The sequence below is a fragment of the Oryctolagus cuniculus genome, chromosome 6, assembly GCF_051225735.1.
Source record: "Oryctolagus cuniculus isolate XC-2025 breed Fujian yellow rabbit chromosome 6, ASM5122573v1, whole genome shotgun sequence".
Lineage (NCBI taxonomy): Eukaryota > Metazoa > Chordata > Mammalia > Lagomorpha > Leporidae > Oryctolagus > Oryctolagus cuniculus.
This window is the reverse complement of record NC_142872.1, coordinates 72,258,070-72,274,262: the sequence shown is the minus strand read 5'-3', so window position 1 is coordinate 72,274,262 and position 16,193 is coordinate 72,258,070. Positions and strand designations below refer to the sequence as shown.

Sequence of the window (16,193 nt, the reverse complement as noted above, 5' to 3'; positions counted from 1 at the left end):
AGACTCATAATGTTCAACTGAAAATAGTCAAAAGACATGATTTTTCACCCTGAAGAAATGAAAGCAGAACTATCTCATCCCTGCACAGTTTCCTGCCTCATCACAGGAAAGGGCAGCTCCATTTTTCCAGCTGCTGGATATGTCACCTACTCAGGGCTTCCTTGAGCCCTTGGTTTTCTTTTAAATTATTATTTGAGAGACAGAGAGAGATAGGACATTCAGACACAGAGAGAGATCTTCATCTACTGGTTCACTAATAAAATGCCTATAATATCCAGGGTTGGGCTAGGATGATGCTGGGAGCCAGAAATGCAATCTGTGTCTCCAGCATGAGTGGCAGGGACCCAGGTACTTGAGCCATCATCTGCTATCTCCTAGGGTGCATATTAGCAAGAAGCTGAGATCAGAAGTGGAGCTGGGACTCAAACCCAGGCACTCCAATATGGGATTTAGGCATCTTAACTGCTATGACAAATGCCCACCCTCAAGCTCCTGTTTTAAAACTGAAATGACATTGCCCACTCTGGAGCATTCTCTATACCCCCTTCTGCCTTGCTCCATAAATGTACCTTCCTCTGACATTATGTCTACTACATCTTGGCTCCTTTACAGCACTGCAACACAGGCAGAAGCTGTCACATCTACTCACTGCCATGTTTCTTGCACATGAAACAGTACTCAGCACATTGTAGGCCCTTGGGAGGGCTGGGGATGTGAATTTCTGTAATTGGATGACCCTGCCTTTACCAATGAGGATACTCTAATCTCTTTAATGAGCATCCTTCCCTTCCTCTCTAAAGATTACTGCAAACCACCATTAATTCTCTTTTGAGATTACCATTTTTGCACTTTGGGTATAAGGCTTTATGTTCTATTTTATGAAAAACAATATGTTCTATTTTATGAAAAACAATATGGGGAAAAGGCATGAACTTTTTCACCCTGCTAAACCCAAGCCACTAGACCTAGCCACATCCTGCTCTTCCCTCCACTCTGATGCTCAGGGCTGACTGCCCCTCTCCTATTCCCCACCACCACACTGCCCCCCCCCCGGGGGGGGCACTTCCTCTCCAGGATAGTGACAGAGTCATTATCCCACCCTCTCAGCCTCAGCTGAACCTTCACCATTGTCTCAAAGTCTGTATCTCATATTCTCTGCAACCTCTGGAGAGGTTGCAGCCCGTTTAGGCCACCAACAGTCCAGACCCCTCACGCCTGGAATGCAAATTCCCAGCAAGGAGCCATGGGCACCACCCCGTTGCTTCCTCAGCCTGTACTCCTGAGTGCCATCGACCTGCCCTCTCTTGATGAGGAGACACCTCCAGCAGATCCACACCCTACTGCTCCCTGGCCCATATTTACTCTTTCTACTGAGACCCCTTTTCTATGGAATTCTCTTCTACTTTTGCTTTGTGGCACTGTTTCCCATAGGTTCTCTCACTTTTTTTTTTTTTTTTGGACAGGCAGAGTGGACAGTGAGAGAGAGAGAGAGAAAGGTCTTCCTTCCGTTGGTTCACTCCCCAAATGGCCGCTACCGATGGTGCCACACCTATCCGAAGCCAGGAGCCAGGTGCTTCCTCCTGGTCTCCAGTGCAAGTGCAGGGGCCTCCACTCCATCCCGGGCCACAGCAGAGAGCTGGACTGCAAGAGGAGCAACCGGGACAGAATCCGGCACCCCAACCGGGACTAGAACCTGGGGTGCTGGCACCGCAGGCAGAGGATTAGCCTATTGAGCCACGGCGCCGACCTCTCTGTCTCACTTTCAATGGGTTTCTATTTGGCTTTGTATTGTTCTTACTTGTATTTAAAAGAGACCTTGTATGACATGGTTCCTACATGCTCTTTCACACATCCTACTTGGCCCACTGTGGCTACCCCAACCTGATTCTCTTCTCTACTGATAGGGATGATCCTCTACGGTGGTTCTCTACAGACTCTCTGGCTATTTCTTGTCCATGAGTGCTGGCTCTTACATACTTCTTTACATTTCCAAGCACTGCCCTGGCCTATCTCACTCATCACATTCGTGAAAGTAACCTGACAAGGTCTGTATTTGTTTCTATTCTTCAGATAACAAGGTACACAAGAACAGACAGTGGTTCATTTGTGTGTCTTGTATGAGATAGCACCAAGGACATGGATGCTCAAGAAAATTTGGTGGGCAAAGAACAAATCTGCATTCCAGAAAGCAGTTGCATAAGCTGGGCATGTCCGGATTCACCAACACTCATACTGGGTGAACAATTCATTAAGTCTGCTCCAGAATTTAGGATTTCAGTAACTGCTAGTCAGAATTATAATTATGTTCTGCCCATTTTCCTTCTCTAGTAAACAAGTATTTTAAAATTAACATTTTAGATATTTAAGTTTTTAAAGAAAGAAAAAAACTGAAAGAAAAGTATTTTAAAAGTTAGAGTTTAACCTTAAAAACTTCTTCCTTGTTGAATTTTCTGATGTCTTGAAAAATTTGGCCCTCTGTCTCTGGGGTGTACACAAGACAGACTCTGTTGATTTTGCTGATCCAAACTTCAAGTGGTATTTGTGGGGAGATTCTGAATCAATACACAGGGCATCTTCCAAGTCATTATCTTTTTCACTCTCTGAAGAATACTCCAAAATTTCTGTAGAACTTTGCTGAAAAAATTTAAGAGAAATGCAATTAAATATGGAGTGTTTTATCCAAGACCAAATTTATACATGCATGTCATTTGATTCCCTTATAATTACATTTGTTAAAAAAGGTTTTCGGCTGGCACCGCGGCTCACTGGGCTAATCCTCCACCTTGCGACGCTGGCACACCGGGTTCTAGTCCCGGTCGGGGCCCCGGATTCTGTCCCGGTTACCCCTCTTCCAGGCCAACTCTCTGCTGTGGCCAGGGAGTGCAGTGGAGGATGGCCCAGGTACTTGGGCCCTGCACACCATGGGAGACCAGGATAAGTACCTGGCTCCTGCCATTGGATAAGCGCGGTGCGCCGGCCACAGCGGCCATTGGAGGGTGAACCAACGGCAAAGGAAGACCTTTCTCTCTGTCTCTCTCTCTCACTGTCCACTCTGCCTGTCAAAAAAATAAATAAATAAAATAAAACAGGTTTTCAAATACAGTATCTGTAGGTTAAACTTATCTTGTGTCAAAAAAAAAATTGAAACATAGGACTGATTAGGAGGCAAGAAACCAAGGCAAAAATAGAAGAGGATAAAAAGGTATAAAGCAATCATTATCTCACAGAGCCCACTGAGGTCAGTACAAACATTTCAATCTTTCAGCCACAAAAAGACAAATGCCACACATACAGGTGGTCTCCCAAACTGAACAAGTAACCTTAAAGGCTGATGTTAACAGTCACTGTAATCTTAAACTCATTAGGAAAAATATTTTTTGCCTGCTCTGTGGCGTAGTAGGCTAAGCCTCCATCCACGGTGACAGCATCCCATATGGGTAACAGTTCATGTCCTATTCCTCTTCTAATCCAGCTCTCTGTGTGTGGCCTGGGAAAGCAGAAAAGGATGGCCCAAGTGCTTGGGCCCCTTCATCCATGTGGGAGACCCAGAGGAAGCTCCTGGCTCTTGGCTTCAGATCAACCCAACTCCATTTGTACATCTGGTGAGTGAACCAGCAGATGGAAGACCTTTCTCTCTGTCTCTCCCTCTCTGTGTCTGTAACTCTATCTCTCAAATAAATAAATAAAAACACCTAAGAAAAAAGATGAAAACTTAATCTTTCTAGCACAATAGCAATATAATATTTCACAGAGACTACTTGGAAATTGCAGCAGTTATTATTTAACAGTGAGTCATTGTCACATTTTCCTAACATGTCCTAAATGGTTCCTTTTGTCTCCTACTTAAATTTCTGAAAATACACATTTTTCGAGAAGTAGATTATAAAACAAGAATTCAAGCCACCTGGTCAATACTGTAGAGGAGAATCAAAACCTTCTTTCTGATATTTTCTTTTCTTTTTTTTTTCCTTTGAGAACAAGTTTTATTATTAAGTCTCATAATACAAGTCTTTTAGGACAGAGGTCCTGCTTAGGAAGTTAGCACACAGTGACTTCTATTGTTTCTTTGACAATTAACACTCTTATGTATGATGTCAGTGATCACCCAAGGCTCCTGACAAGAGCTGCCTAGGCTATGGGAAGCCTTTTGAATCCACAGATTCCTTAAATATTTCGACAGAGCCATAGGCAAAGTGGAAGCTCTCTCCTCCCTTCAGAGGAAAGTATATTCTTTGGTGGGCACTTCTTTTCACTGGGGTCTCACCCACAGAGGTCCTTAAGGGTTGATGAAGCTCACTGTGTTAATGAAGTTTAGGGCCAATCGTAAGTTTGCAACTGGCCTTTAAGTGAGCCCAGAGAATACCTCTGATTATTCAAGAGAAGCCTTCTTATTTGTATTCTACGGATTATTATAATTGGCACTTTAAACATTTTTATTTTTATTTAACAGGAAGAGGGGCAGACAGAGATGATCTTCCATCTGCTGGTTCAGTCCCCAAATGCTCACAACAGCCAGGGCACGGCCAGGCTAGAGCCAGGAGCCTAGAATTCTATCTGAGTCTCCCACTTAGTTGGCAGGGGCCCAAGCACTTGAGCCACCACCTGATGCCTCCCAGGTTGTGCCTTTAGCAGGGAGACAGATGGAAATGGAGCTCAGACACAGGGTGTCAGATACAGGTGCCTGCTACACCATGGCATTGGACCTGAACACTTCACTTAATTTTGTGGAGCCTCACTTTCTTTCTCTATAGAACAAACCCTCATAGGAATGTTGTAAGTATTAAGTGAGCTAGGGCTTCAGCAAGTGTTGTGTAGCGGGCTAAGGCGCTGCTTGTGACACTAGCATCTCATATGGGCGGTCGAATGAGCAGCTGGTTTGAGCCCCAGATTCTCCATTTCCAATCCAGCTTACCACCCATGGACCTGGGAAAGCAGTGCAAGATAGCTCAAGTGCTTGGTCTCCCAATGCCTGTGTGGAGGACACAGACATAGCTCCCGGCTCCTGGTTTCAGCCTGGTCCAGTCAAGGCTGCCATGGACATCTAGGTAGTGAACCAGCAGATAGAGGATCTCTCTCTCCCTGTTTCTCTCTCTTGGTTACTCTGCCTTTGAAATAGATAAAAAAAAAAATACATACATAAATCCATCTTTTAAAAAAAGTAGAGAAAGGCTGGAATGGCATAGCAGGTAAGGACGCCCCTGCAATGCTGATGTCCCTTATGGGTGCCAGTTCCAGTCCTGGCTGCTCTACTTCTTTTTTCTTTCTTTTTTTTTTTTTTTTTCCTTTCCCAAATAAACTTTTTATTTAATGAATGCAAACTTCACACATTTCATAAGTACAACTTTAGGAATACAGTGATTCTTCCCACTATCTTGTTCTCCCACCCAGAGTCCCACCCCTATTCCTACCCTTCCTCCTCCTCCCTCTCTCATTCCCAGTCCAATTCTCCACAAAGATCCATTTTCAATTCACTCATTCACAGAAGACCAACTCTATACTAAGTACAGAGTTCAAACATTTGCACAGGAAAGAAAAATTGTTCCTGAACAGTTGAGACAAGGGCTTTCAAGTCATTGCCTCTTGAAATTAATTGCATTTTATTTAAGAAAACACTTAATTAACATTAAAGAAGCATACAAGATGGGGCCAGCACCGTGGCTCACTTGGTTAATCCTCTGCCTGTGGCGCCAGCATCCCATATAGGCGCTGGGTTCTAGTCCTGGTTGCTCCTCTTCCAGTCCAGCTCTCTGCTGTGGTCCGGGAGGGCAATGGAGGATGGCCCAAGTGCTTGGGCCCCTGCACCTGCACTGGAGACCAGGAAGAAGCACCTGGCACATCTTCTGTGAGCACTCAGACATAACTATAACTTATGAGACACAAGAATATCCTCCACTTAATACATAAAAAGCAAGTATGTCCTTGAGAATGAGTTTTATCATTAATTAAGGAAGCATCTAAGAAGACAGGCAATGGAATTGGACACTGAGGCATAACTAAAACCTATGTGACATAAGAATATCCTCTACTTAATACATTAAAATGAAATAAATCTTTAAGAACAAGTTTTACTGTTAACTCTCATAATACAACTCTTTGGGGACAGAGGTTGTATTAGCACACAGTGACTCCTATTGTTAATTTAACAATTAACACTCTTATGTACTATGTCAGTGATCACCCGAGACTCTTGACATGAGTTGCCTAGGCTATGGAAGCCTTTTGAATCCACAAATTCCAACAGTATTTAGTCAAGGCCATAAGCGATGTGGAAGTTCTCTCCTCCTTTCACAGAAAAGTACCTCCTTTGACGACCATTTCTTTCCACTGGGATCTCACCCACGGAGGTCCTTCATGTAGGACATTTTTTACTACAGTTTTTGTGGGCTTTTCAGCCAGACCAGAATGCCTTAATAGCTGATTCTGAGGTGAGAGTGCTACTTAAAACAACTCTCACTCTAAGAGTCAGCTATGTTGACTGCTTCTTATGTTGGAGCATTCACTGCTTTTTAATTCTATTTATTATTATTACTTAATCCTATTTATATGATCACTTTAACACTTAATCATATCCATATGATACTTTAACACTTAAGATGGTATTTTTATCACCCAGTGTAAGGGGATTTGGGGTCCCATGGAAGTTTTTAAACTATACCCTTATAAGTAAGTCCATAGGAACATATGCAGAACTATACAGCTTTACAAACTTCATACACTTCATAATTACAACTTTAGGAACATGGTGATTGTTCCCACAGTGCCTGTCTTCCCACACATACTCCCATCCCTCTTCCTGCTCCACCTCTTATTTGCACGCTTATTTTTTTACTAAGATCTATTTTCAAATGACTTTATATACATGTGATTAACTCTATTTTAAGTAAAGAGTTCAGCAAACAGTATTAAAAACAAAACATTCCTCAACAGTCAAGACAAGGGTTGCACAAGTCATTAATTCTCAAAGTGTCTATTTAACTTCTACAGACTGCCTTTTAGGTGCTCTATTAGTTATCATAGGTCAGGGAGAACTTATGGGATTTCTTCCTTTGGGACTGGCTTATTTCACGAAGTATGATGTTTTCCAGATACACTGATTTTGTTGCAAATGACCAGATTTCATTTTATGCTGTGTAGTATTCCATGGTGTACATATGCCATAACTTCTTTATCCAGTCATAAGTTGATGGGCATATGGGTTGATTCTATGTCTTAGCTATTGTGAATTGAGCTGCAATGAACATGGGGTACAGAAAACTGTTTCATATGAAGATCTAATTTTCCTGAGGTGAAGTCCCAAGAGTGGGATGGCTGGGTCATATGGTAGGCTCTTATTCAGATTTTGCAGCTATCTCCACACTGTCTTCCAGTGTGGCTTTACCAGTTTACATTCCAGTTAATAGTGGATTAAGGTTCTTTTTTCTCAACATCCTCACTAGCATTTGTTTTATGTTCAGTTCTGTATGAAAGCCATTATAACTGAGGTGAGGTGAAACCTCATTGTGGTTTTGATTTCCATTTCCCTAATGGCTAGTGATACTGAGTATTTATTCATTTGTCTAATGGCCATGTGGAATTGCACTTTTGAAAAATGTCTCTTTAAGTCCTTGGCCCACTTCTTAACGGGTTGTTTTGTTGTGGAGTTCCTTGATCTCCTAACATATTCTGGTTATTAATCCTTTATCAGTTGCATGGTTTGCAAATAACTTCTCCCATTCTGTCAGTTGCCTCTTCACTTTCCTGAGTGTTTCTTTTGCAGTACAGAAGATTCTCAATTTGATATAATCCAATTTATAATTTTGGCTTTGATTACCTGTGCCACTGGGGCCTTTTCCAAGAACTCTTTGTCTGTGCCAATGTCTTGCAGGGTTTCCCCAATGTTTTCTAATAATTTGATGGTATTAGGTCATAGATTTAGGTATTTAATCCATTTTGAGTGGATTTTTGTGTAAGGTGTAAGGTAGGGGTCTTGCTTCATACTTCTGCATGTGGAAATCCTGTTTCCCCAGCACCATTTGTTGAAGAGACTGTCCTTGCTCCAGGGATTGGTTTTGTCTCTTTTGCCAAATATAAGTTGTTTGTAGATGCTTGGATTGATTTCTGGTGTTTCTAATCTGTTCCATTAGTCTATCCATCTGTTTTTGTACCAGTACCATGCTGTTTTGATTATAACTGCCCTGTACTATGTCTTGAAATCTGGTGTTATGATGCTTCTGGCTTTGTTTTTATTGTAGAAGACTGCTTTAGTTATCTGGGGTCTCCTGTGTTTCCATATGCATTTCAACATAATTTTTTTTTTCTATTTCTGAGGGGAATAACCTTAGTATTGTGATTGGTATTGCACTGAATGTGTAAGCTGCTTTGAGAAGTATGGACATTTTGATGACTGTTTCTTCCAAGCCATGAACATGGAAGATTTTTCCACTTTTTTGTATCTTCTTCTATTTCTTTCTTTAATGTTGAGTACTTCTCATCATAGAGATATTTGACATCCTTGGTTCAATTTATCACAAGGTATTTGACTTTTTTTTATATAGCTATTGTGAATAGGGTTGATCTAAGAAGTTCGTTCTTGACTTTGGCATTATCTGTGTTTACAGAGGCTGTTAATTTTTGTGTACTTATTTTATATCCTGCTGCTTTAATAAAGCCTTCTATGTATTCCAATAATCTCTTAGTGGAGTTTTGGGGTCCCCTACATATACAATCATGTCATCTGAAAACAAGGAAGTGTGATTTCCTCTTTCCAAATTTGATTCTTGCATAATGGCTCTGGTTAAAACTTCCAGGCTTATATTTTACAGCATTGGTGAGAATGGGCATCCTTGTCTAGTTCCAGGTCTCAGTGAGAATGCTTCCAACTTTTCCCCATTCAATGCAGGGCCTTTACATGTCTTTGATATGCTTTAAACTTGTTCCTTTTATAGATCTGTTTTTGTGAAAATTGTAGCGCCTCTTTTTAACAGTGTCTGCTTAATTGGTTACTCTGCCATTTCAAGAGTTAGGTCCTGTAAGCTCTTTGTGACTCTGTTAAATAGTTTTGAGTTATGTGATGATTTCATGTGCTAACTCTTATGTTCAAGGTTTTATTTCTGGTTTATTCGACAACAAGAGACCTAAAATTCATATTCTGCCAAGGTAATCTATTGTGTACTCTACTGTCTCTGTTAAGTTTAGATTAAAAAAAAAATTAAGTCTTAAAAAACTATGTTAAACATCATTATAATTAAATCTGGTCTAAAAGTGTTAAAATTGCCCTAATTAAATAAATGACTGTCACTTCAAAATGTTAAGAAATTCTAATCTAACCAAATAATGTAAGTTCTTTTGGCACCTTTAACAGACTTTCTAAAAATCAAAGTTCTAAATTCTCTAAACTTTTGGTATCTCCAGAAGGGCCCCTGGAAATGTCAAAAGATATATCTCTCATCTTTCAGAGATAATAACCAATCGGAATGTTTAAATTAAAAGTGCTGCCAAGATGTAAAATAATTCAACACTCTACTAAAATTCCTCACAACCCACAAGGACAATCATCAAAAAACAAAATAAAAACTTACAAAACAAAAAGGGGGAATCATACCCCCACAAGACCAGGTAGGAATGGCCATGCTCATCTTAACTATTTTAAATTTTCCAAAACATCAGCCCTTGTCAGCCTTTTACAATCCCTCCAAGTACTCTACCTTTCGGTTAGGGTAAAAATGGAAAAACCCACCAACGGGATGCTGGCAAGGACCAGACCTACTGATAGGTGCTGGTACAGGATTTGGATGTGTTCCCTCAGGGGAATTCCAATCCCCTATGGGTACCTGTGAGAAACCTTAAATATCCCCCCTTTTGCCAAAGAACGTCACCCAGGAAGACCCCGTCCTGAGGAGTGATTTTTCCTTTTCTCTTACAAGGATAAAAAGACCATATTGGACCCTCTGCCTCATTGTAACTGGATCATCACGGTACATCAGGAGTGCTGCTTCTATGCTAATCGCTCTGGCGCTGTGCAGGACAAATTCAAGACCCTCCAAGAAGATCTTGAAAACTCTCATTACCTGAGGTCGGGCCTTGGGGGATGGCTTCCTTATCTCCTCCCCCTTGTGGGCCCCTTGGTCTTTCTTGTAAATTTGTCCAAGATCACATCGCTGCAGTCCAGTTAATGTTGGTCTGACAAAAATATGCCACTCTTTAAGAACTGGGTTATGCTGCTCTTTAAGCGCTAGATTGGGAACTCTATACATTCGCCCATGGCCACTGCCAAGATGTAGAGGTATAATACATAATACCCTGAGTTGCTGAGGTGGTAGCCAATGACGGGTAAGATCCACTGGGGCAGCCCTTAACAGCTGGAGTAGTAGCCAAAGACGGGTAAGATCCCCAGAGGGGGACAACCTAAGACAGACATGCTCCCTAAAGGGCTGATCCCAGTCAGAGGGGACAACCTAAGACAGGCACACTCTCCACTCAGTTCCTCTTTCTCTTTAATATAAAAAAAGGGGGAAATCTGTGGGGGAATTAGGCACAGGAGGCAATTCAAAGATGGCGCCCAAAGGAAGTAAGGTAGGTGGTACCCAGAGTTGTTTACCACCTAAAGCTGACTGGCTGCGCAGCATCAAGGGAGGTGACGACAACTGATGACGAGTGTACAGACATATGGCTGGTCCTGTAAAAAGTCTCCCCATAAAATGACCTTGTAAGTAATTGGTTGGTCCTTATGCCCTGCCCCAGTAATCCTGCAGTCCTGTGCTTTAAAAGGCTTTGCAATGCATGCAATAAATGAGTTCTTGCTTACTTGACTTCACTCCCCGCTGCATCTGACTGTCCCCGGGATTGGGGGGATGGGGAACAGGAGAGCGGCGCACTTAACCTTTCTTCAGACCCAGTCCATCCTTATTCGGGTGGACTACTACCCTGCAATTCAACACCATGGGTTTTTTACAAATTGCCTCGATTGTGTTGAGGAACAATTCTTCTAAACCCGATTTGCTTAAGGTTGTCATTGTGAAAGGGTATTGTATTTTATCAAATGCTTTTTCTGCATCTATTGAGATAATCATATGTTTATTATTCTTCAATTTGTTAATGTGATGTATCACATTGATTTGCCAATGTTGAATCATCCCTGCATACCAGGGATAAATCCCACTTGGTCCAGGTAAATCATCTTTATGATGTGTTTTAGATTTGATTAGCTAGAATTTTGTTGATGATTTTTGCGTCTATGTTCATCAAGGAAATTGGTCTATAGATCTCTTTCTCTGTTGCAAATTTTTTCAGCTTTAGGAATTAAGGTGATGCTAGCTTCACAGAAAGAATTTGGGAGGATTCTCTCCCTTTCAATTGCCTTGAATAATTTGAGAAGAATTAGAGTTAGTTCTTCTTTAAATGTCTGGTAGAACTCAGCAGTGAAGCCATCCAGTCCCAGGCTTTTCTTTTTGGGAGGATTTTTATTACTGATTCAATTTCCACCTTGGTCATGGGCTGTTTAGGTTTTCTATGTCTTCTTGACTCAATTTTGGTGGGTTTTATGTGTCTAAGCATCTATCCATTTCTTTCAGATTTCCTGGTTTGTTGGCAGTTAGTATTCTGTAGTAATTTGTGATGATTTTTAAAAAAATGTCCATGATGTCTGCAGTTACATCTACTTTTTCATCTCTAATTTCATTAATTCGGTCTTTTCTCTCTATTTTTTTGGTTCATTGGGTCAATGGTGTGTCAGTTTTGTTTATTTTTGGGAAAACCAGCTATTTATTTTGCTGATCTTTTGTATTTTTTAATCAAATTTATTTACACCTTCTCTAATTTTTAATTATTTCTTTTCTCCTATAATTTTTGATTTGGGTCTGGTTTGCTGTTGTTTTTCTAAGTCCTTGAGATACACTAACAGTTCATTTATTTGGTGCCTTTCCAATTTCTTGGTGTAGAAACTGATTACTATAAACTTTCCTCTTAACACTGCTTTTGCTGCATCACATAAGTTTTGATATGTTGTACTGCCATCTTCATGTATTTCCAGAAATTTTTTGATGTCTTCTATGGTCCACTATTCATTAAGGAACATGTTGTTCAGTCTCCATGTGTTTGCATATGTTCTAGAGATGCCTGAGTTGCTGATTTCCAGCTTCATTCCATTGTTTTATGAAGATGCATGGTATGATTTAGATTTTTTTGAGTTTGCTAAGTCTTGTTTTATGGTCTAGCGTGTGGTCAATCCTAGAGAAAGTTCCATGTACTGGTGAGAAGAATGTGTATCCTGCAACTGTAGGATGGAAAGTTCTGTAGATATCTATTAGGTCCATTTGCTCTATAGTGTTGATTAACACTCCTGTTTTCTTGCTGATTTTCTGTCTGCTTTATCATTTTCTTGCTGAAAATGCAGTACTGAAGTCCCCATTACTATTGTATTGGAGTCTATGTCTCCCTTTAAATCCCTTAACACTTCTTTAAATGGCTTGGTTCCCTGTAATTAAGTGTACATATGTTTATAACAGTTTCATCTTCCTGCTGAGTTGATCCCTTAATTAATTGTGTCTTTCTTTGTCTCTTTTAACAGTTTTTGTGTTAAAGTCTATTTTATTTATCTTTGTCTGATATTAGGATAGCTACACCAGCTCTTTTTTGGTTTCTGTTGGCATGGAGTATCTTTTTTTATCCTTTCACTTTAAGTCTCTGTGCATCTTTCTTGGTGAGATGTATTTCTTGTAGGCAGCAAACTGATGGGTTTTGTTTTTTTTTTTTTTTTTTTAATCCATTTAGCCAGTCTGTGTCTTTAAACTGGAGAGGTGAGGCCATTTATATCCAAGGTGACTATTTATAAGTAATGACTTTGCCCTGCCATTTTTCCATAAATATTCCTATTTTTTACTTTGAATTTCTTTTGTACTTTTACTGGGAGATTTCTTGCCTTTACCTTCTTTCTTAGTGATGACCATGCTTCTGTGTTTCTGTATGCAGCACATCATTAAGCATCTTTTGCAAGGCTGGAAGAGTGATGGCAAATTCTTTCAATTTCTGTTTGTAATGGAAGGTATTTATTTCACCTTTATTCATAAATGAGACCTTTACAGGGTACAGTGTTCTGGGTTGGCAGTTTTTTTCTCTTAAGACTTGGAATATATCTCACCATATTCTCCTAGCCTGGAGGGTTTTTGATGAGAAGTCTGCTGTGAGTCTAATTGGAGATCCTCTGAAAGTAATCTTGTGTTTCTCACGTGCACATTTTAGAATCTATTATTTATGTTTTACTGTAGAGAGTTTGATTACAATGTGTCCTGGTGAAGATCTTTTCTTGTCATATCTATTAGGAGTTCTATGTGCTTCCTGCACTTGGATGTCCCTTTCTTTCTTCAAATTAGGTAAGTTTTTTCTGTTATTGTTTCACCAAAAAAGCCTTCTAATCCTTTCTCTCTTTCCACACTTTCAGGAACTCCTAGAACCCATACACTGGGTCATTTGATAGTGTCCTATAGATTCCTAACAGTTTTTTAGTTTTCTAATTTCTTATTTTTGGTCTGACTGTATAACTTCCTGCGATTTGTCTTCTAAGTCAGAAAATTCTTTCTTCTTCACCGATTCTGTTGTTAAGGCTTTCAACTGCATTTATTTGTTATACTGAATTCTTCATATCCAAGATTTCATTTTGATTGATTTCTCTTTAAGATCTCAATTTTGTAGGAGAAATTCTCTTTCATATCATATACAGATTTCATAAGATCGTATATTTTTGCTTCTGATTATTTCTAAGTAATCTTATGGTTAATTTTTTGAATTCCATTTCTGGCATTTCTTCAGTCTCTTCATCTTCATAATCCAGTACTGAAGTGTTGTATTCTTTTGGGTGCATCATGTTGTATTCCTTATTCTTGTTTCTTGAATTGGTATGTTTATTATTCAGCATTTGTTGGGATACCTGTTGGTTTCTTCTTTGTTTTTTCACTGTGGCAGCTTTTGTCTTTGGATTATGCCTGTGTGGATTAGCAGAGTATCTACTTTTTCAGTGAATAACTAGAGATGTGTAGTTTGTGTGTCCAGTGAGCTCTGTTCTGTGCTCTGGTGTGAAGGGAGTTTCCAAAATGAACCCAGGTTGGGCATGGTAAATCAATCAATCAATCTCTCTCTCTCTCTCTTCCTCCCTCCCTCTTTTATCATCATAGGGGAGGTTTGTTCTTCTCTGCAGGCCTAGACTCAGCTCACCTCCTCTACTCAAAAGAGACCAGTGCCTGTTCACTATCCCCAGTGGGTATAATATTTGTCCGTGCTGCCACAAGAACCGCACAAAGCATCTATGCAGTCCTTGGTCCAAGCATAGATTCCACAGTGATGTCCCTCACCAGGGAACCAGAGAGCCCTGAGCGTGTGGAACCTCCCACAGTGACTGCCCAAAGTCCTAGCCATGCCCTCAGCCTTCCCATGCAGCCTCAGTGTTTTCACAGACCCAGCACAAAAGCCTTCCACAGTCACAAGCACCCAGCTCCCTGTCAGTTCTCCCCACCATACTCAGGAGTCTCTGCTTGGCTGGTTGCTGGGTACAGATATGAGCTAGCACAGCTGTCAACATACGTCCAAAATGAGGCCCCCTTTCTATCAGCTTGTTACAGGATGCTATTGCAGGGTGATTGGGAGACAGAAACATGGCTCCCTGTTTTTTTTTTTTCTTTTTTCTTTTTTAGTTCAGCAGGTACACTATCCCCTCAGGGCCCCAAGCCAGATTCGCTTCAGGCTCTTCCTAAAGCTTTATCACCAGGGGTTTGGGCCTGCTGAAGATTGATCTCACCTTACTCTCTGAAACTGGTGCAGAGGCTCTTGCTGCTGGAGTCCTGAGTTTTGCATCTCCACACTCTCTATGTAGTCCACAGTGTCCCTTTAATTTGCATGCAATTTCCTTTGCTGCTTTTTCCCCAACTCTTCTCTGACTCACTCCCTCCACTTTTTTTAAACTATCATCTCAAAATTAGAGCAGTAAGCTCCCTCCCTACTCCAATATCTTAATCCAATCTCCTGATATTTTCTGTTTGCCTAGATATACACTAAAGCTCTGGTGCATGACAGGGCCATTAGTAGGTTATACAATGCAGCCTCAGGTTATTCCAGCACCAGCAACAATTTCTCCTCCAATATTTAATTTTCCAGTGCGTTAGTATATCCATGTAGTTTATTATCTATATTAAATTATAAATGTAACATATATATATATATATATATATATATATATATCATATACTCGCTTGAATGGGTCTTTTTTTCCCAGTCAATTCACAACGTACGGGACCCCATCAACCTAGACAGATCAGCATGGCCATCACTGTGGCAGGCACACGGATGGAAACAATGAAAGAGAAAGGACCGCTACATGTTCATGTGCACAGGTGTGCCTGTGTGCAGTGGTGGTGGGGGTAGCTCTAGGGTTTCTTTTATTTGCTCATCTACATAAAACAAAAGGCTGATTACGTTTGGCCTTTTCTGTGGATTATATAGTTAAATTCTTTTTAAGAGTCTTTCAAAATACACCATCCATCCCTCCAACTCTTAAAAAAAATCTGCTTGGGTGGTCATCTGCTGACTGATACATTTCAAATGAGAAAAAGTAAGCTGCTTACCCATTAATAATAGCCACTGGGGCACATGTTTTCCACACAAGATAGCTTCTATGTAAATATGGAAAGTGAGCCACAAAAAGCACCTAAGCAGTTCAGACTGAAAATGAAACTCGTCAACACTGAGAACTCTTCATCTGATTTTAGAACTCCATATTTATATCATTTTGCTACAAGATGTCATTTCTTTAAGATAAAGCTTTGCATTCCATCTTAGAGCAAGGTCTCTCACCCCTGGCACCATTACCATTTTCGGTTGGACAACATGCTGAGGCCATCCTGTGCACTGTAGGATGTCCAGCATTGTCCAGAGCCTATACCTACAGGATGACAGTAGCACCTGTCCCTCCAGTTATGTGAACCAAAAATGTCTCCAGGGAAGGATGCCTGAGTCCCATATTGTAACGCCTGATTTTGACTTCTGGCTCCAGCTCTTGATTTCAGATTCCTGCAGTATGGACCCTGGGAGGCAGCAGTGATGGCCCAAGAAGTTTCATCCTACCACCCCATGGGAGACCTGGATTGAGTTCACAGCTCCTGGCTTAGGGCTGCCTCCCACAATCCTCCTACCCTTGTTAAGCATTTGGGAAGTGAAATAGCAAGTGAGAG

The 16,193-nt window shown here is 40.7% G+C and overlaps 1 protein-coding gene and 1 pseudogene across 9 annotated transcripts in view; one reads left to right on the top strand and one right to left on the bottom strand.

Moving 5' to 3' along the window:
- The window catches only part of SPIDR (scaffold protein involved in DNA repair), a 454,456-nt gene that overhangs the window by 294,158 nt on the left and 144,105 nt on the right, over positions 1-16,193 (bottom strand). For 6 of the 9 annotated variants that reach the window (XM_008255503.5, XM_089335201.1, XM_089335200.1 and 3 more), the window contains exon 6: positions 2,423-2,634. The exons of the other annotated variants lie outside the window; for them this stretch is intronic. In XM_008255503.5, the coding sequence (XP_008253725.1) occupies positions 2,423-2,634 (212 nt within the window). The remainder of the gene's footprint in view (positions 1-2,422; positions 2,635-16,193) is intronic. 9 annotated transcript variants of the gene reach the window in all.
- The window catches only part of LOC127490634 (ras-related protein Rab-5B pseudogene), a 102,332-nt pseudogene continuing 96,440 nt past the window's right edge, over positions 10,302-16,193 (top strand).